This window comes from Bombina bombina, chromosome 12 (assembly GCF_027579735.1).
Source record: "Bombina bombina isolate aBomBom1 chromosome 12, aBomBom1.pri, whole genome shotgun sequence".
In the NCBI taxonomy this organism is placed as follows: Eukaryota; Metazoa; Chordata; class Amphibia; order Anura; family Bombinatoridae; genus Bombina; species Bombina bombina.
This window is the reverse complement of record NC_069510.1, coordinates 37,860,357-37,881,492: the sequence shown is the minus strand read 5'-3', so window position 1 is coordinate 37,881,492 and position 21,136 is coordinate 37,860,357. Positions and strand designations below refer to the sequence as shown.

The following is a 21,136-nucleotide window of genomic DNA, read 5'->3' as shown; positions in this document are numbered from 1 at the left end:
TTCGGTTTGCTGCAACTTTGGCTCTCTGGCTCCACCTACTTACCAGCTGAAACAAATCATATAATCAGCAGCCTGCTATATTATAATGTGGGGAGTGGTATACACAAATGCACACCACACCCTTTAGGGTGCGCCTCCCAGTTGCCAAAAAATCAGATAGGTAAATAGTCTAGAACCTAGACATAAAACAATACACACAGTAACACAGGATAAAACAACAGAACAGTGAACTATACAGTGGGTATAGGTATGTTAATGTCCATTCATCAATCAAGTCCTACTATCTGGCGGCAGCACTCTGTCAAAGGATGGTCGTCCTGATGGTTAGATACTGCAAATAGAAGAACACAGAGGCGCCACCATGGCCCAGTACCACCAAAACAAAGAAATAAATATATAGAAGGCACTATATATACTCACAAACGTCAAGCACCCAGGTGGTGCTAGTGGGGCAGGCTGAAACTTCACAGTAGTTCAGCTCACTGATATACCTCCAAATAGATCCAGTCGGTGTTCCTTGAGAGCCTAAGATCCTATGCCTAGAAAAGAGAGAGGCAAACCAACATGGCCTAGTATTGTTTGAGCCCAGGGAGAATATAGCCCTAATGGGTATACTCACAGGAAACAAAGCACCTCCAGGTGCAATATCAGCAAGCTGGAACCATAAGTCGCCCAGTAGACAAACCACGGCAAGTGATCCTCCGCTTCCAGTAGTATAACGGTGGATAGGAGAGGGGTGTATGAAACCCCACAACAGGTTATTAGGTCAAAAATACCACACCAGCAAGTGTATATAAAAGTAAAAATCTTTAATAACACAGCGACGCGTTTCTCAGCCGCCTATGGGCTGTTTCATCAGGCTATCCTGATGAAACAGCCCATAGGCGGCTGAGAAACGCGTCGCTGTGTTATTAAAGATTTTTACTTTTATATACACTTGCTGGTGTGGTATTTTTGACCTAATAACCTGTTGTGGGGTTTCATACACCCCTCTCCTATCCACCGTTATACTACTGGAAGCGGAGGATCACTTGCCGTGGTTTGTCTACTGGGCGACTTATGGTTCCAGCTTGCTGATATTGCACCTGGAGGTGCTTTGTTTCCTGTGAGTATACCCATTAGGGCTATATTCTCCCTGGGCTCAAACAATACTAGGCCATGTTGGTTTGCCTCTCTCTTTTCTAGGCATAGGATCTTAGGCTCTCAAGGAACACCGACTGGATCTATTTGGAGGTATATCAGTGAGCTGAACTACTGTGAAGTTTCAGCCTGCCCCACTAGCACCACCTGGGTGCTTGACGTTTGTGAGTATATATAGTGCCTTCTATATATTTATTTCTTTGTTTTGGTGGTACTGGGCCATGGTGGCGCCTCTGTGTTCTTCTATTTGCAGCCTGCTATATTAGGCAGCTTTGCTTTCAGTGCTGGGCCTTGACATTGAGTGTTGCACTCTGACAGAACCTCTGGTCCTGATTCCTGTTTGATTACAGATTTGTTGGATTTCCTGGTGCCTGATTTCTGCTTCATTTTGAGACTACTCTTCTGGATTTTCCATTGGCACTGTGTTTTGTTTCTGGACTGATTTCCTGGCAATTGATCTTGGCTTATTCTTTGATATTTCCTAAGGGCTGCTGTGACAGACCCTTCTGTCAGGACTGAAGGAGTTAATTGTGTTTAGCTAAGAATCTAATTTCTAAAGACAGGTTTTCTGGCCTCAGCTATTGTGTGCTATAATTACATTTAAGTAATAAACAGGCCATTGTTTAATCACCCTCAGAGAGCAGACGCTAGGTGATAAGACAAGCCAAATGTGTTTAAGTTGTTATCTGCCTAAGTAAAGTATTTAAGTAATGTAATTCTACTGTTTCATAAAAGGGCGTCTTCCCCTTTTTATCTAAATGTACAAGAGTCTTTCAACCCCCCCATCTGGGGTCAAACCTGTATAAATACTAGGCATCTAGCCTTTAATAAATGACATTCTGTTTTAAACCTGAAACTGGCTGGGTTGTGAATTGCTGATTCCCTATGCAGGACATTGTTCCCTGGTACTAACCCTTGGTACACTGTTGGTACCGTAACATTGGTGGCAAGCGACGGAATGAACCTTATCGCCCAGAAGAGCAACTACACAAGCCAGTAACCTCAGGAAGAGGGGGATTATTACAATACTGACTAAGATGGAAAGAGTACCAGGAACAGAAGGAACCAATGGGCCCAGCATAGCAGACAGAACCCCCGCAGAAGCAAGCTTTGATCGGGCGGTTAAAATAAGACTGGCACATTATGGCCCCAACCCATCTGCGGAAATTATCGACCGGGTCATAGCAGCTGTGGAGGCCAACCTACTTCGCCAAAGCGGCGCTGCAGCAAACCCAGTGGAAAAGAGAAAAGTAAATTTTGCAGCTTTTAAAAACTTCCTGGAAACAGAAGGAGAGATTGATGGGTTCCTTGCGGATTTTGAGAGGCAATGTGCACTACACAAGGTACCCACAGAGGACTGGGTCACGATATTATCCGGAAAATTATCCGGCCGGGCCAGTGAGGCTTTTCGGGCCATTCCAGATGAGGAGGTTGGGGATTATAATACTGTGAAAGAGGCTCTGCTCTCCAGGTATGCGGTTACACCGGAGGCATACCGGAGGCGGTTCAGAGACACTGTTAAATTAGCTGGTGATTCCTACGTTGAGTGGGTATGTAAGGTGCACCGCACAGCAGCTCACTGGATAGCGGGGTGCCAAGCCGTATCTGGGGAAGAGGTGCTGCAGCTATTCCTGTTGGAACATTGCTTTGACAAGTTATCAGCAGGAGTTAGAGAGTGGGTTCGGGACCGTAAACCCTCCACCCTGCATGAAGCTGCTCGCCTGGCAGATGAGTATATGGATGCTCGCAAACTGGACACTGCTACCACTAAGCCCCCTGCTAGAGTGGAGTACAGACCCCCAGTCACCCCAACAGCTGCCAGTTACCAACCCCCGGCGCACCGCTATACCACACGGCCTCCGGCCACGAACTACCCTCAGAGAGCCCGGTTCAATTCACGGGGCTACTCACAGCCTATTTGGTGCTTTGGATGTAAGCAACTAGGGCACAAAAGACCAGAGTGTCCCCTAAATGCAGCGAACCAAGCACAGTCCTGGAGAAGACCCGCCGGCGGAATCCCACGTAACTCTCAGCCTGCGGCCCGCTACGTAGAGGCGCAAGAATGCTGGAGCATCCTACATGAGGCAGACCTTGTGCAAGCTGCCCACCGGAATAACCGGCAACTGGTTAAAGTGAATGGGAAGAAGGTCAGTGGTCTACGGGATACTGGTGCTACCATAACCTTGCTTCAAAAGAACTTGGTGTCTGAGAAACAGTACACTGGAGACACTGTGGCTGTGAGGGTAGCAGGGGGCGATGTGTTCAGCCTACCTGTTGCCAGGGTACATTTGGATTGGGGAGTGGGCGCTAGACCTGTGAATGTGGGGGTCAAGAAGGACTTACCTGCTGATGTTCTTCTTGGAAATGACTTGGCTCCCCTTGTTTCTGCCTATGCTCCCATGGGTCCCGCTGATGTTAACCCTGTGACTACCCGTGCTCAGATCCGTGCAGCAGAGACTGACCCCCCTGCTGCTAAGCCCCAGGACGCTGAGCTCAGTAAATCTCTATCCGCTATTGATACGTGGAAGTCCCGTTACAATGCGCTGATGAAGGAGAAGAGGAGCGCAGAGGAAAAAGCACGTTTAGAACGTGAATCTCTGCTAGACAAGCTGCACCGACAGACTGCAGAAAACACCAGCTTGAGAGTGGGACATGAAACCTTAAAGACAAACTTAGCGACACTTGAGGAGAAGCTGACGCTGGCTCATAGTGAGGTGCAGCAACTCACGGGCACCCTATGTCAGTATGAAGGGATTGTGGATACCTATAAAGAGCAGGTACAGAAAACTCGTAAAGAAGCTGATGGGATTTTGAAGGACTGTTTAGCCCTAGTCTGGGCACTGAGGAAGTTGAACCCTTCTTTGTATGGACAGGAATTCTCTCTCATAACGGGAATACAGATGGATTGTCCTGGCAAACTGACATGCCTACCACCTCCTAGTCCGGTCATCCCCAGGTTGACCCGCCAAAGGGTCAAGCCGGGTCTGCCGGAGTGTTCCACAAGGGGGGAGATATGTGACAGACCCTTCTGTCAGGACTGAAGGAGTTAATTGTGTTTAGCTAAGAATCTAATTTCTAAAGACAGGTTTTCTGGCCTCAGCTATTGTGTGCTATAATTACATTTAAGTAATAAACAGGCCATTGTTTAATCACCCTCAGAGAGCAGACGCTAGGTGATAAGACAAGCCAAATGTGTTTAAGTTGTTATCTGCCTAAGTAAAGTATTTAAGTAATGTAATTCTACTGTTTCATAAAAGGGCGTCTTCCCCTTTTTATCTAAATGTACAAGAGTCTTTCAACCCCCCCATCTGGGGTCAAACCTGTATAAATACTAGGCATCTAGCCTTTAATAAATGACATTCTGTTTTAAACCTGAAACTGGCTGGGTTGTGAATTGCTGATTCCCTATGCAGGACATTGTTCCCTGGTACTAACCCTTGGTACACTGTTGGTACCGTAACAGCTGCCTCAGGTACTTTTGCTTGCTTGTTACCTGTTACTACAGAGTTCCAGTCTGCAGTCTATGCAAGTATCCTGTCTGTTATTACAAAGATCTGCATTCCTGTCTGTTACTACAAAGATACCAGTCTGCAGCCTATGCAAGTATTCTGCCTGTTATTACAAAGATCTGCATTCCTGCCTGTTACTACAAAGTTACCAGTCTATAGTCTATGCAAGTATCCTGCCTGTTATTACAAAGATCTGCATTCCTGCCTGTTACTACAAAGTTACCAGTCTGCAGCCTATGCCAGTATCCTGCCTGTTATTATAAAGTTACCTGATTACAGCATCTCTTCATATCCTGCCTGCTACTGCCAAGTTTTGGTCTACAGCATATCTACGTATCCTGCATGCTATTGCCAAGTTTCTTGTCTACAGTTTATTTATATTTTTGCCTGCATTAAGACTGTCTAAACCAAGTTACTTTGTATTCTTGTCTACACAGAGACTTTGCCTTTTATCTAGTTTGCATCTCTCTGCATTGCTAATTAACCTATCACTAAAACCTTCACCTTTAATTTCTAAAAACCCTTGTACCAGTTTAGTTATGCCAAAAAGGAAAGACTCACGCAGACAAAACACAACTTTAAACCCAGAACCTGACACCTCTGCACAACCACTCCCAACACCTGAACCTGCTCCCTTGAAGAGTGTGACAGATGGTTTGCTTGCCCAACCTCTCCATTTTGGAGGCTGACTTTCCAATTTCCGAGAGGTGTGGGCATCCACGATTTCAGATTCCTAGGTACTCAAGCTTCTCCACACCGGGTATTACCTTCAATTCAGAATGAAACCTCCATTTCCTCGCTTAAGGACATCACCACTCCAGAAAGATCCTCTAAAGCTACAAACTATTTACCAGTTTACCAACAAGCTATTGGCCAATCAGGTCATTTAGGAGGTTCCAAGATATTTTCTCAATCAGTGATACTATTCTCCTCTTTTCTTGGTAAGGCTGAATACCTATCTTGTTGTCCAGAGTTTCAGAATGGAAACACTAATTTTAGTCATCAGGGCTTTTCTTCTTTCAGTTGATTGAAGAGATGCTTACATCCATGTGCCTATAGCAGAAGTTCACAGGATGTATTTAAGGTTCACTTCTGGAGACCGTCACTTCCAATTTACAGCTTTGCCCTTTGGCATTTCAACGGCATTTCAAGTCTTTACAAAGGTCCTTGTCCCTCTCATCACAGAACTCTGAGGCTTGTTCATCATTCACTATAGGGACAATATTATTTTAATCACAGATTTAAGGGATCAAGCATTCCAACAAAGAAAGATTCTATTACAGTTTCTTGAGGAGCATGGCTGGCTCATAAATTTCAAAAAGAATCATCTTCAGCCATCTCAGGTCCTTGTGTTTCTTGGTGTACAGATCAACACTCAAAAAGGTCTTGTCTCCCTACCTCCATAAAAGATCAAAGAGTTAAGATGGTGCTTTTTAACTCTACAGAAAGTCTGTAAAATGGCAGTCAGACGTTGGATGAAGATGTTAGGCCACATGGCCTCATTAATCCATATAGTAAAATGGGCAAGATGGAGGATGCATCCTTTTCAGTACCATTTTCTTCAACAGAACAAAGGGTCTTGCAATCCATCCAATAGATTCAATTTTCTGCAAAATTAAGAAAGCTCCTATTCTGGTGGAGTCAGGTGCGAAATCTGTCAGAAGGACTTCCCTTGGCGGAGCTGGATTGGGTTCTGATACAAACAGATGCAAGCAAGATAGGTTGGAGTGCTGTCTGCAACAAGACTTATGCACAAGGAGTATGGGATCAACATACTCGTCAGTTGTCCATAAACCTTCTGGAGATCAAAGCAGTTTACAAGGCATTGGTATTATTCCAAAGACACAAGGGTGAAGGTAATGTCAGACATCAGGACAGCAACTTCTTACATTCAGGAGTCGGTTGGCCCTAAAGGGGGTTTCTGTAAATTTTGTTTGGGACCAATGCAACCTTCTGCTATTAAGAGCTGTCCACATTCCAGGCATTCAGAACATCAGTGCAGATTATCTCAGCAGGGAGACGGTTCTTCCAACAGAGTGGCAGCTCAACCCGAGGATATTTCGATTGATCACAGACAAATGGGGTACTCCACTGGTGGATCTGATGGCCTCCAGATCCAATCATCAGGTTTCACTCTTTTTCAGTCATCTTCCAACTGCTCAGGCTCTGGGAGTGAACATATTGTCGCAGACGTGGGAGTTCAATCTGACATATATGTTTCGACCATTTCCTCTCATTCTCCCTCTGCTAAGGCGTATCTTGAAAAAGAGAGCAACATTTATTGTGATCCTACCCTTCTGGCCACGCAGGCCATGGTTTCCATTAGTTTAACGCCTGGCCCTTCAACCTCCCTGGGTTGTACCAGTATCATGGGAGTTGCTTCTTCAAGGGCCTCTCCTGCATCCAAATCCTCAAAATCTCAGACTGACTGCATGGTTGATGAGATCTTCCATTTACAGCAGATTAATATTTCTTCTGCTGTCATACAAACTTTGTTAAAGGCCAGGAAGAAAGCAATGTCTAGTGTTTACTATAGAATTTGGGATTGTTTTTCATCTTTGATGCTTCAGCATAATGCATCAACAGCAAATGTTCAATTATATCAATTTCTCAAGTTCCTTCATGCTGGTTTTCTGAACATTCTTAGTTACCTCTACTTTGAAGGTTCAATTTTTGGCAATCTCTGGGAAGAAGTGGGTACAAGAGTCCTTAATTGTGCAGTTATTTCAGGCTTTGGCCCATAACCAACCCCAGAAGAGATCTATTATTCCTTCTTGGGATCTTCTGTTGGTTTTGGGAAGTTCTTATGAATTCTCCTTTTGAACCGCTTCATGAATTGTCGTTATGTTTTCTTACTCTGAAGACAGTTTTCCTTGTAGCAATTACCTCAGCAAGGTGTGTGTCTGAGTTACAGGCACTTTCTGTTAAATAGCTTTTTCTTGTTTTTCATTAGGATAAACAGTGAACAAACAGTGGATGATTTCTTCCTAAGGTTGTGCCAGATTTTCATTAGGGACAATATAATGTTTTTACCATCCTTTTGTCCTACGAAAGCAGAAATTCAAGGAAAGCCTATGTATCGTCTTGATGTGCTCCGTTGTTTTCATATCTATAGGAAACAAACACAATCAGTTCGGAAGACAGATCGCTTATTCATTATTCCAAGGAGTCCTTGTTTGGGACAAGCTCTTGCAAAGTCTACTATACCAAGCTGGATTGTTAAAACAATTTGCAGATCCTACAAAGAAAGGCAAGAGCAGGTTCTGGAGGGTCTGAGTACACATAGTTGCGTCTTCTTGGGCTTTTCAAGCAGATGCTACACCAGAGCAACTTTGTCAGGCTGCAGTCTGAAAAACCTTGCAAACCCTTATTTCTCATAAGTTAGAGGTGCGCAAGTCGATTTCCGCTGATTTTGGGCACAACGTTTTGACTTCTGTGTTTTTTTGAATAAATTTGTTACTTTTGCATCTTTTTTTTTTTTTTTTTTTTTTATTACAGACGCATTTTGTTTTACACTGCTTTGGTAGTCATCTCACTGATAAGCATTACAGGGGAGGGCTAAGATAACTTGAAATTAACACCAAACAATATAGTAAGTTCTCTATCTTGGTCCATATCCCTGGGTAATGCTTACCAGGCTCCCTTCCCTATGTTTAGTCCATTTGTTGGTTAGACATCATTAGGAGGAGGAGGGGCACTGCTAAAGGGGTTACCTATATCCAGGTAATTGGGGGAGTGGGCAGTTCTGTCCACGCCCCTCTGGGTGCTAATTTTAATTTTTTTACATGCACATATAGGTAATTATTATTTTTAGGTACAGAAATGCTTAATAATCCAAAAATCCACCAGACAGCAGTGACGGCTTGTCCTTAGAACTATTTTTACTCAATTGCTCAATTCTGATAACCACTTGCCCGTATTCTCCCTCTCCCTCTTCTATGTTAAGTATTATAATCAGCTTCCTCTCATTAATCTAATGGTTCAGTGCATGCAGAACACTGGGGTTGACAGCCCACATAATTGTTGTCTAACATTTATAATCAGTAATTTTATATACCGGGGGCAGATTTTACTCTTGCTTTTTTGCATCAAGCAGTTTTCAGAAAAACGTTTGATACCAGCCTACAATGGGTTACTGCTCCTATCCAGAAGCTTGATTATGACACTTCTGGTTTTGGCTAGGGCAGAAGATCCAGCTACAGAAAGAGAGTCTAAGTCAGTTCCTTGACAGCTGTCACAGTGGGATATTTGATTTTATCATGCTGCATATATGAAGATACACAGGCTGCCCTGGAGACACCTGTGATTATACTTATTTGTTTTTTACAGCCTCACTACAACATTTTAACAGCGTTTGGGAAGTTCCACTTCTACTGCAATTTTTGTTTTTGTTTTTTCTAAGGATTGCTTGGATTTGTAGTCATGCTAACAAAGCACCTTTCTGGTCCCACACTGCCTATATTGCTTCATTTAGGCAGTGGTAGTATCAGGAACCCATATGAAGGAAACAGTAGGTAAAGATGCAGGGGGAGCAGTGATGATGGCAAAGGGAGCTTGGGTGAAGCAATCAGTGAGTTACCTTACAGGGGAGCAGGGATGGTAACATTAGCCTGAAGGGAGCAAGCAGTGGGTAATGCACTTCCAGAGAGTCCTGGCTGCAGTTTTAATTGCCAGAACATGTAGAGCTACAAAAAAATACACATAAGTAAGTGCTGGGTATTCATCTGTTGTCTAATATAAAGTGAATGATGACTGTAAAGACACCAAGCTGTAATTTGACCCCTTTGAGCATTGCCAGAAAGGATTAAGACATAGTCTGTATTTAAAATCATCACAACTCAGAGGAACTACAAATTGGAAATTGAAACATCCATATTTTTCTTTTCTTAGTTATTACTGAAGCTGAAATACTGCACTGTCTGGTTAAATATTCATCAGGGCTCCAAATATGATTTTCTTTTACCCATTGTTTGCCAATAAAGATACAAGATCAATGACTATACACTTTATGTTCTGTAAAAAGTCGTTTCCCAACCTTTTTTTACTTTGTAACACACTTAGGGCTAGATTACAAGTGGAACAGTATTTAACGCTCCCGCTCGAGCGCTAACTCCACTAGAAGGTATAGATATATACAGGAACATATACTGCTATGTGAAGATCATTGTAATGTGAAATTTAATTTGTCAGCTGCTAAATGCTGAAGAAGGCAGACGCTCCAGGCCTTAGGCTATTTTCAGAGGTTGATTCCTTTTTTGGAAAGCTCAACACACTAAGATCTATGCAAATCCATTAGGATATATCAGGCCAAATTTAAGTATCCATAGCCTTTATAGATGAGGTATTTAAATTTGGAACAAATGAGACTATGGGGTTAATTTATTATAGTGCAAGCGGACAAGATACGATGTAGCGTATCATGTCTGCTGCACATCGATAAATGCCGACAGCATATGCTACGACAGGCGGCTAGCAGGGGTGTCAATCAACCCGATCGTATTTGATCGGGGTGTCAATCAACCGGATCGTATTCGATCGGGTTGATTTCTATCCGCTGCCTCAGAGCAGGCAGACAGGTTATGGAGCAGCGGCCTTTAGACCACTGCTTCATAACTTCTTTTTCCGGCAAGCCTGAAGGCTTGCCGGAAACACAGGGCATCAAGCTCCGTATGGAGGCTTGATAAATTGACCCCTATGCAGTTCCTACAGTAGTGTTCATTTACTTTGTTCTTTACATATATTTATATTCTTAAATTTTTGTAGGGATTGCTCATACTATGCTGGGTGATGTCACATGCTGTGCTAAGCACTTCCTTACTGCTAGTGGAGCAGGATGAAGACTTTGTGAACCCTCTATCCCAAGCTACACACAATTCAGATTGAGACCACTAATTTGAAAGAGGGGAATCTATCCTTTTAAATAATGGATTGTAAATTTCTTTCCTAAGATATGGAGAGTCCACAACGTCATCTATTACTACTGGGAATATCACTCCTGGCCAGCAGAAGGAGGCAAAGATCACCAGAGCAAAGCTGTTAAGTGTCACTCCCCTACCCATAATCCCCAGTCATTCTCTTTGCCTTTGTCAATGGAGGAGGTGAAGTTTGGTGTCTGAAGAAAATTGGATTTATTTTCGCTACAAGCAAGATTTTTGGGTATAGCTGTAGCCCACGTCGATCTCTGCAGTAGAATAGTGGTGACTTTAAAGCAGTTAGGAACTTTGTTAAGTGGGCCTTGCTCTGTTTCCTGACATATTGCTTCCCTAGTATAGAAAGCTAGAGTAGGTTTACTCAGTTCTTTCTTTTTTCTACAGGTCTCTGTGCAGGTAAGTGCTTTTGTCTTCTGGGTGGGAGACTGGCACTTAAGGGGTTAAGCTGGGAACTCTCTGCATTCATGTTGGGACTAGAATCCTTGGTACAGGATTAATTGCAGGCAGTGGGCAGGCACATTTTGTATGTGAGATAGAGACTAGGGTTAATTTCCTTTATGGAAGGGAAGGAGCTAACCCTATATTGGTGGCTTATGGGTTTATTTCATTTTATTATTCAGCAGTTCATTATGATATTGATCTGTGAGTGGCTATCAAGGTGTTTAGAGCACTGTTTTTTGTTTATTGCATATGGGCAAATGTTTGCGATCTCTTTAGCCGGCTCTGACGCAGTACTTAGTCAGGAAGTGGATTTCTTTTCATTGTAACAGTTTTGTTCAGGCTCGAAGCGCGCGTTTTTACATCTGTGGCGCAGCTTCACTTGCCGGTCACGTGACTTCCTTGTTCCGCTTTTTGGAGACTGATCGGAGCGGTTTCTGCTGTACTGAGTGGAGACCGGCTAATCTTCTAAGGGATACACAGATTTTAGCTGTGGACAGGTAGGCGCCCCAGTCACAGGCTGAGGTGTAGAGGTGTAGTTAGGTAGTGAAACCATAATTTAAACTTAATGCTCCCCAGTTTATATTGCGGAATGTCTTATTAGTCAAGACTTTACCGCTATTTTGATTTTTTAAGGGACAGTACCTCAATAAAGTATATATATTATTTTCTTACTTTTTTTTGCCAACATTTTTTATTACTATCATGGAACAGGATTCTATTCCTATGGACAGGTGTCTTCTTTGTTTAGAGACTCAAATTGAATTGCCCATGCAATTTTGTACCTCATGTCTAGATAGGACTTTAAAACATAAAGATAAACTTTTTGTTTCTGAGCCAAACGTCTCTCAGGATGATGCTGTTCAGGCAATACCACAGCTTTCTCCTCAAACGTCCCAAGCCTCTATGGCGTCACATATTTGCCTGCAGATATTGCTGCTCAGGTATCTTCTGCGGTATCGGCAGCATTATCTGCCTTTTCTATGTTAAAGGGAAAACGCAAGAGGAAGATAAGAGATTCAGATAGTAAGATTTCTGTTCCTTCTGCTGCTACACAGGTTGCCCTTCCTCATCAGTCTGATGAGGAGGATATGTTGGTAGCCTCTGAGGGTGAAATCTCAGATTCAGACAGTATAATTCCTTCATCTGATGCTGAAGTTGTAACCTTCAGATTTAAGCTTGAACACCTTTGTGTATTGTTAAAGGAGGTTTTGGCTACTTTGGACAACTCCGATACTCCTGTTGTTGTCAACCCTAAGAAATCTAGTAAACTTAATAAATACTATGATGTTCCTTCCACTGTGGAAGTGTTTCCTGTTACAGGCCGTGCAACGGAAATTATTTCACAGGAATGGGAGAAGCCAGGGATACCTTTTTCCCTGTCTCCCGTCTTTAAGAAGATGTTTCCTGTCGCTGACTCCATTAAGGATTCATGGAGCACGGCGCCTAAAGTAGAAGGGGCCATTACTACTCTGGCTAAGAGTACGGCGCCTAAAGTAGAAGGGGCCATTTCTACTCTGGCTAAGAGGACTACTATCCCTATAGAGGATAGCTGCTCTTTTAAGGATCCAGTGGACAAAAAGCTAGAGGCTTATTTGAAAAAGATGTATGTTCATCAAGGTCTTCAATGGCAACCTGCAGTTTGTATTGCCACTGTGTCAAGTGCGGCATCTTATTGTTGCAACGCCTTGTCTGATTAAATTTTCATAGAGAATCTTCTGGAGGAGAACCAAGACAAAATTAAGGCTCTCAAGCTAGCCAATTCTTTTATTTCTGATGCTACCATGCACGTTATTAAACTGGGAGCCAAGATATCTGGCTTCGCTGTGCTAGCCCGCAGGGCATTGTGGCTAAAATCTTGGTCAGCGGATGTTATCTCTAAGTCCAAGCTTCTGGCGCTTCCTTACAAGGGTAAGACCTTGTTTGGACCTGGTCTGGCAGAAATAATTTCTGATATTACTGGCAGAAAAGGGTATTTTCTACCACAAGACAAGAAGAGTAGACCTAAAGGACTTCAAAGTAATTTTCGTTCCTTTGATAACTTCAAAGGAAAGTCTTCCTCTTCCAATCAGTCTTGGAACAAGGGGAAGCAATCTAAGAAACCCGCAGCTGAGTCTAAATCAGCATGAAGGGTTTGCCCCCGATCTGGGATCGGATCAAGTGGGGGGCAGACTTTCTTTTTTTCATCAAGCATGGATATGAGATATCCCAGATCTCTGGGCTGTGGACATAGTATCTCAGGATTACAAAATAGAATTCAAACTTTCCCTCTCAGGGGCAGGTTCCACCTCTCAAGATTATCTGCAGACTAGATAAAAAGAGAAGCATTCTTGAACTGCTTTCAGGATCTTTCCTCCCTGGGAGTGATTGTTCCAGTTCCGGTGAGGGAACAGGGTCTAGGATTCTATTCAAATCTGTTCATGGTTCCCAAAAAAGAGGGAACTTTTCGACCTATTCTAGACCTAAAGTGTCTCAACAAGTTTCTCAGGGTACCGTGCTTCAGAAATCAAAAACATTTGTTCCATTCTTCCTTTGGTCCAAAAAGGTCAATTCATGATGACCATAGACCTGAAGGATGCGTATCTTCATGTTCCCATCCACAGGGATCATCAAAAGTTCCTGAGATTCGCTTTTCTAGACAGACACTTTCAGTTTGTGGCTCTTCCGTTTGGCCATGCCACAGCACCCAGGATTTTCTCAAAGGTTCTGGGGGCTCTTTTGGCAGTGGTCAGGTCTAGGGGAATTGCAGTGGCTCCTTACATGGACAACATCTTCGTTCAGGCGCAAGCTTTTCAACAAGCAAACTCTCATACAGAGATCTTGTTGTCTTTTCTACGTTCCCACAGATGGAAAGTAAATCTGGCGAAGAGTTCCCTTGTTCCAGCTACAAGGGTAGTTTTCTTAGGGACCATAATAGATTCCCTATCTATGAAAGTATTTCTGATGGAGGTCAGAAAATCCAAGATTCTTTCCTCTTGCCTCTCTCTGCAGTCTACTGTTCGGCCATCAGTGGCTCAATGTATGAAGGTAATTGGTCTGATGGTCACTTCCATGGACATCATTCCCTTTGCTCGATTCCATTTGAGAGCTCTGCAGTTATGCATGCTCAGTCAATGGAACAGAGATCATTCGGATCTATCTCAGAGGATAGATCTAGATCAGTCGACAAGAGACTCTCTCCCGTGGTGGTTTTCTCAGGAGCATCTGTCTCAGGGCACATGCTTCAGGAGACCTTCCTGGGTGATTGTGACCATGGACACCTGCCTGCTGGGCTGGGAGCAGTCTGGGACTCGTTAAGGGTGCAGGGACTATGGACTCAGGAGGAGTCTGCTCTCCCCATAAACATTTTGGAGTTGAGAGTGATTTACAATGCTCTGATGTCTTGGCCTCAGTTGTCCTTAGCCCTGTTTATCAGGTTTCAGTCGGACAACATCACCTCAGTGGCTTACATCAACCACCAGGGAGGAACTCAGAGTTCCTTAGCTATGAAGGAGGTGACTCAGATTGTTCGGTGGGCGGAAACTCACAATTGCTGTCTATCTGCCATCCACATTCCAGGAGTGGACAACTGGGAAGCGGATTTCCTGAGCAGACAGACGTTTCATCCCGGGGAGTGGGCTCTCCATCCGTAGGTGTTCTCCAGGTTAACGTTCAAATGGGGGGTAATTGAGTTGGATCTGATGGCGTCTCGGCAGAACGCCAAGCTTCCAAGGTACGGTTCAAGGTCGAGAGATCCGAAGGCCGCCCTGATAGATGCTGTGGTATTTCCTTGGGATTTCAGTCTAGCATACCTGTTTCCTCCATTTGCTCTCCTTCCACGAGTCATTGCTCGTATCAAACAGGAGAGAGCATCAGTAATTCTAATAGCTCCTGCATGACCTTGCAAGATCTGGTATGCAGACCTAGGGAAGATGTCATCTCTTCCACCTTGGAGGTTACCTCTGAGGAAGGACCTTCTAACTCAGGTCTATTTCTTCATCCAAATCTCGTTTCTCTGAAGCTGACTGCTTGGAGATTGAACGCTTATTTCTGTCTAAGCGTGTTTTTTCTGAGTTAGTCATTGAGACCATGATTCAGGCTTGCAAGCCTGTTACTAGAAAGATTTACCATAAGGTATGGCGTAAATACCTTTATTGGTGTGAATCCAAGGGCTACTCTTGGATTAGGGTCAGGATTCCTAGGATTTTGTCTTTTCTCCAGTTAGGTCTGGAGAACGGATTGTCAGTCAGTTCTCTGAAGGATCAGATTTCTGCATTTTCTATTTTGTTACACAAACGTCTGGCGGATGTGCCAGATGTTCAATCTTTTTGTCAGGACCTGGTCAGAATCAGGCCTGTGTTTAAGACTGTTGCTCCTTCTTGGTGCCTTAACCTTGTTCTTAAAGTTTTGCAGCAGGCTCCGTTTGAGCCATTGCATTCCATAGATATTAAGTTGTTATCTTGGAATGTTTTGTTTCTTATTGATTTCTCTTCTGCTCAGAGAGTCTCGGAACTCTCGGCTTTGCAGTGTGATTCACCTTATCTTATCTTTCATGCTGATAAGGCGGTTCTTCGTACTATGTTGGGTTTTCTTCCTAAAGTGGTCTCAGATCGAAATATTAATCAGGAAATTGTTGTCCCTTCCCTATGTCCTAATCCTTCTTCTCATAAGGAACGTTTGTTGCACAACTTGGATGTTGTGTGTGCTCTAACTTTTTGAGTGCTAAGCAGGATTTACATTTTTTCTGTTTTTCAGATCCCCAAGACTTATACTATTAGAAAGGTTAGGCGATTACCTTTCCAACAGTGGGTCTTGGGGGTCTGTAGCTGCTTCGATGCCTGAGATACAGGTTTCTAAGCAGCATGCCCCCTTTTCCTATACTTTGTATTGTTAATTTAAATAAAGTTGCGCGGTGACGTCATCATGTCATTGCGGGTGACGTCACCACACACAACGGGAAGCCCCGGCTTTGCCTGTCACTATATAGGCCCGATCGCAGGGGTGGGAGTCAGTGGGAGCCCCCAGATTGCTCAAAAGGTGGTTGAGTGCTAGCGACGACTCTGAGCCGTCTTTAGCACTCTACCTTCAGGCGAATAAAGATTTTCGCCAATCCTATGCCCTGTTTGTTTGTTTCTCTGGAGAGCGTAAAGGTCAGATAGCTACTGCTACTTCTCTTTCTCTCTGGTTGAGAAGTATCATTCGTTTTGCTTATGAGACTGCTGGTCAGCAGCCTCCTGAGAGAATAATGGATCATTTTCACGAGGGCCTTCAAAAATGAAGCTTCTGTGGAACAGATTTGCAAGGCTGCTACTTGGTCCTCTCTGCATACTTTTATACATTTTCCAAATTTGATACTTTTGCCTCGGCCGAGGCTTCTTTTGGAAGAAAGGTTCTTCAAGCGGTGGTGCCTTCTGTTTAGGCCTGCTGCATTGTTCTCCCTCCCTAGTCATCTGTATCCTCTAGCTTGGGTATTGGTTCCCACTAGTAATTGATGACGTTGTGGACTCTCCATATCTTAGGAAAGAAAACAAAATGTATGCTTACCTGAAAAATGTATTTTTTTCCAGATATGGAGAGTCCACAACCTCTCCCTTAATTTCAGACAGTTATTTTTTGACTAAAAATGAAGTGGAACAGAAGAAGGCACCACAATAGTGCACAATCAGTAGTACCTGGTCTACATACATGCAGTAAATACTATACTCACAAAGTATAAGGCACTTGAAAAGTGCCACAAACACCTGCTTGACCTTTAGTAGCTGTCCAGATAGCTATCCCCTCGGCACGCAATACCAACAACCGCCGATATTCACAGGTTCAAAAAAGGCTTATGTCCACGCCAACGCAGTTTTTGCACTAGATGGAGGCAATGATCCTCTGGATAAGACCCAATAACATGTGAATTCACTTATGGAATATGGTAATTAGGGGGAAGTAAAAGCAAGTCTCAGTCGTATTGACCGTTTCATCAGGTGTATACATCACTAAAAATATCACAACTTATAAACCCTGTTCAGCGTCTAATGCTGTTCAAGGCACATGCGCAAAGGTTCACCTGCACGGATGAGCTATCGTCACTCATAGTTCTCAGTTATTTCATTGGTGTGCGGTCAACCAATGCTATGATGGGGATACAATCACACCCCCATTGAGATAATCGTATAAAGTTTAACGTTATACTGACATAATGTGGCGATTAAGCGCTACTGGGTGAACTACATTTTATGTCACCAATTCATAGAGTTGGATTTGATAATCTCATATATGAAAGTGAACCCCCCGCAAATAGCAAAAAGATTTTTTTTAAAACATCTCATATAACGTGTCCGCACAATTCATAAATACATATATCGTTGCGGACCTGATTGTATGAATAGAACAAGAAGTATACCTCATAAACAATATTCCCAAAGTTTACTAATATCAATTGTAAAAACAGAAAATTGATAACATAACATAAATATATAAAATCTAAAAAATAATATATATTTATACAAAAACAAATACAAATTCCAACCCATAAAGGTTATTACACATTGATTGGATAACGTGTGTCATATTCATAGATCAACCTTCAATAATGTATAATATATAAAATAATACAAAAATATAAAATAAATATATATGTGAAAAAAGGGTACGTATATCTAAGGTAATCCTATGGATTCCATTTAGTTGAACGCTGCCATGTCGATGTGTTCATTTAAGCCGAAGGGATTAATGGTCTTCAGTTTCCATATCCAAAAAGTTTCCCTTTGTCTCAAATGAACAAATCTATTGTGTATAGACACATTTTACATTTTTGCCTACACTTTATTATCATTTGTATTGCACATATTGCACCACAAGCAACATTCAATTATACGCTATTATTTTGCGTATTAGGCGCATCCAACATTGTTTCTTTAATATTTTTTGACTAAGCCTCAGGCACCTCTACACCTTTGTGTTATTCCTTTTTCCATTTTCCTTTCGGTTGACTGACTGGGGATTATGGGTATGGAAGTGACACTTAATAGCTTTGCTGTGGTGCTCTTTGCCTCCTCCTGCTAGCCAGGAGTGATATTCTCACTATTAATTGATGACATTGTGGACACCTTGGTAGCGCTTGCTGATTAGTGATTAAATGTAGCCACCAATAAGCAAGCTCTATCCAGGGTGCTAAATCTAAAATGGGCCGGCTCATATGCTTTACATTCCTGCTTTTCAAAGAAAGATAGCAAGAGAACAAAGAAAAATCGATAATAGGAGTAAATTAGAAAGTTGCTTAAAATTGCCTGCCCTATCTGAATCATTAAATAAAAAAAATGGGTTTAGTATCCCTTTAATATGTTGCTAATCATTTAAAGAGTGTCGGATGAAGTTTATAAGCTGTTACAGAGTAAAAACAAGGTATGATTTGTGTTGGTAGCTCTCTGAGATTAATGTGTAAATTCAGTGAGATGGGTTCAAAATCCTAAAAATGTCTTCATCTTAAAGGTGTGAAATGGCTCAGCACTGAATAATTTAAAACAATATTTTGCTATGGTTGGCTTCATCACTAAAAAGTTTTATTTTTGTAGTCCATTTGCTTTTTTTAAAAAAAATTCTCCTGTTCAAATATTAATGTGTTCCAGCTGTTACCATATCACATGATGCTAATGACTGACTTTCATTCTTTAGGTCATTTTGCATTTGTGGATACTGGAGCATTGCACACAGAAGGAAGCTCGGCCTGGTTAATGAGCGAACATCTCCCGGCCACCAGTGGCTCTTGCTTCAGTTTTTCCTATCGCACCGACTCTGCTGATCATTTCCGTAAGTGAGATAAAGTGAAAATGTGTTGCTTATCAAGGACAGGTAGTGGGGAGCGGTGTTGGTAAGGGCTTTGTAGGTCAGGGTGATAATACTTTATTGAATTATGCTGTGAATGGGGAGCCAGTGAAGGGACTCGCAGAGAGGTGCAGCAGATACAAAGTGGAGGGAAAGGTTGATTACCCTGGCAGAGGCATTTAGGATGTATTGTAGTTGGAGAGTGGAAGGCCAGTGAGTATGGTTATTGCAGTAGTCAAGTCTACAAATAGCAAGTGAGTGGATTAGTTGCTTAGTGGCGTCAGGGCTCAGAAAAGTAAGAATTTTGGAAATGTTATGTAGATGGTTGCTTCAGGATGAAAAGAGCGAAGTCAGAGATCGGAGTAAGGCTAGTGAGGGGATTAGAAGGAGCCCAGTCTTGGACATGTTAATATTTACGTGGTGAGAGCCCATCTAGGAAGAAATGCCAAATAAGCAGTAACTGACGTGACAAAGGACAGAGGGAGAGAGAGCAGGGGTGGAGAGGTTGATCTGAGTGTCATCATATAGAGGTGATATTTGAAGCCATAACTGTTGATAAGTTTTCCCTAGTAAAGAATTATAATGTAGGAGTACAGGAGCCAGAACAGAGCTTTGTGGTGCTCTAACTGACATAGGCATTGAAGAGGAGGAGTCGCCAACAAATGACATATATAAGGGCCCCTTAGAAAGATAAGAGTGGATCCAAAAGAGCTGCGAGTCCGTAAGAGGAAGGGTGGCCAACTGTGTCGAAGGCAGCTGAGAGGTCAAGTAAGATAAGTATAGAGTAGTGGCTGTTACTTTTAGCAGAAAGAAGATTGTTAGTAACTTTGGTTAGGGCAGTTTCAATTGAGAGTTGAGAATCTAAGTCAGATTGCAAGGGGTCAAGCAAGGAATTAGAATACAGAAGGATTCTGATAAAATCATTCTGATAAAATCAGGGTCAGAATGAGTGTAAAGGTGAGCGCATTGTTATAGTGGGCTGTAGCAAGATCAGGGCAGGTTATAGTGGAAGCACGAGAGAGGAAATGTTGAATAAGTTTGGAAAATTGGAGAGGATCCACAGTGTGCAGATTTCTACAGGTGCGGGGGTGAGTTGGAGAAGTGGGGTTATAGGTGAGCAGGTGGAGGTCTGAAATGGGAAAGGTTTTGACAGGTTAAGTCAGATATAGAACAGAGGTAGGAAAATACCAAGTCATCAGAGTGTCTGTCACAGTGAGTAAGGATTCGGGTGAATTGTGAGTGAAAGACGTTTAGAGGCAGCATGGGCAGATGGGTTCTCAATAGGGATGTTGAAGTCTTCCAGTATTAGAGCAGGTATATTTGGAGAGAGAAAGTGAGGAAGCCAGGCAGCAACATTGTCAAGTTATTGTGAGGTTGGTCCAAGAGTGCGATAGATGACTGCCAGGAAATGCAGTGAACTTAAAAGGAAGAGAAGGAGAGAGATGGGAGTGAAGGCAGGTTGTGATAGGTGCAGGAGGAGGAGAGCAAGATCCCAACGCTCCCACCATGAGTCCCACCTAGCCTAGGGGTATGGCTAAAGTGGTGACCACCATTGTGTTAGAGCAGCAATGGAAGCAGTGTCAATAGAAGATAGCAAATTATATTAGGGATTCTAAAGGATTTGAGCTTTTAGCCCAGTGTAGAATTATACACTAATAATCTCAAAAATAGTAGGTTTAAAAATGTAACACTTTATTGAAAAAAAGACAACAACAACATAAATCTCTTGTTGGGTCTAAGGAAAGGGAATGTTACAACCAATCCTTATATTCAATGTGAACCCAACACTAATTAAATACAAGAAGGGCCATGTGGTCAATAGGGAGTGTGTAAATTATGGAGTGTATCCAATATAGGGTTAGTTATTGCTTAGCAACCAATTATAATTGGCATACTACTATGCTCAAAAAGGAGTAGAAATTATCAAACCACCCAATATATAACTAAACCTTATAGAGATATCAACAGTATATCTTATATACACACAGAATGTTCGTTCACAATATATTCTAATAATAATGGGTCGTGATTATGTCTTATAATACTGGAAGAATTAGCTGCAATTTTAATGTTGGTAACAATTTTGTCCAAATCGCTGTGCAGTCTAAACAAAAAAAGGCTGATTATATTAGATAGTTATCTTATATATACTGTAAGCACAGTTTTATATAAATATCAGCCAACAGGTTAGACTATCTCTTTAGAAGCTAAGCAGCTAAATATTTTAATCTCAGTATCAATTCTCAATATTGTAAAGATGTGCGGAAATCATAGGGTTAACATAATTACTCAAGCATCCCAAGCAAGCATTCCTATGCGCTCAAAGGC

General features: G+C 42.4%; 1 protein-coding gene across 1 annotated transcript in view; it reads left to right on the top strand.

Moving 5' to 3' along the window:
* Window positions 1-21,136, top strand: part of MAMDC4 (MAM domain containing 4) — a 123,866-nt gene that overhangs the window by 75,833 nt on the left and 26,897 nt on the right. Inside the window, exon 26 of the mRNA XM_053695430.1 lies at window positions 18,659-18,793. Coding sequence (XP_053551405.1) covers window positions 18,659-18,793 — 135 coding nt within the window. The remainder of the gene's footprint in view (window positions 1-18,658; window positions 18,794-21,136) is intronic.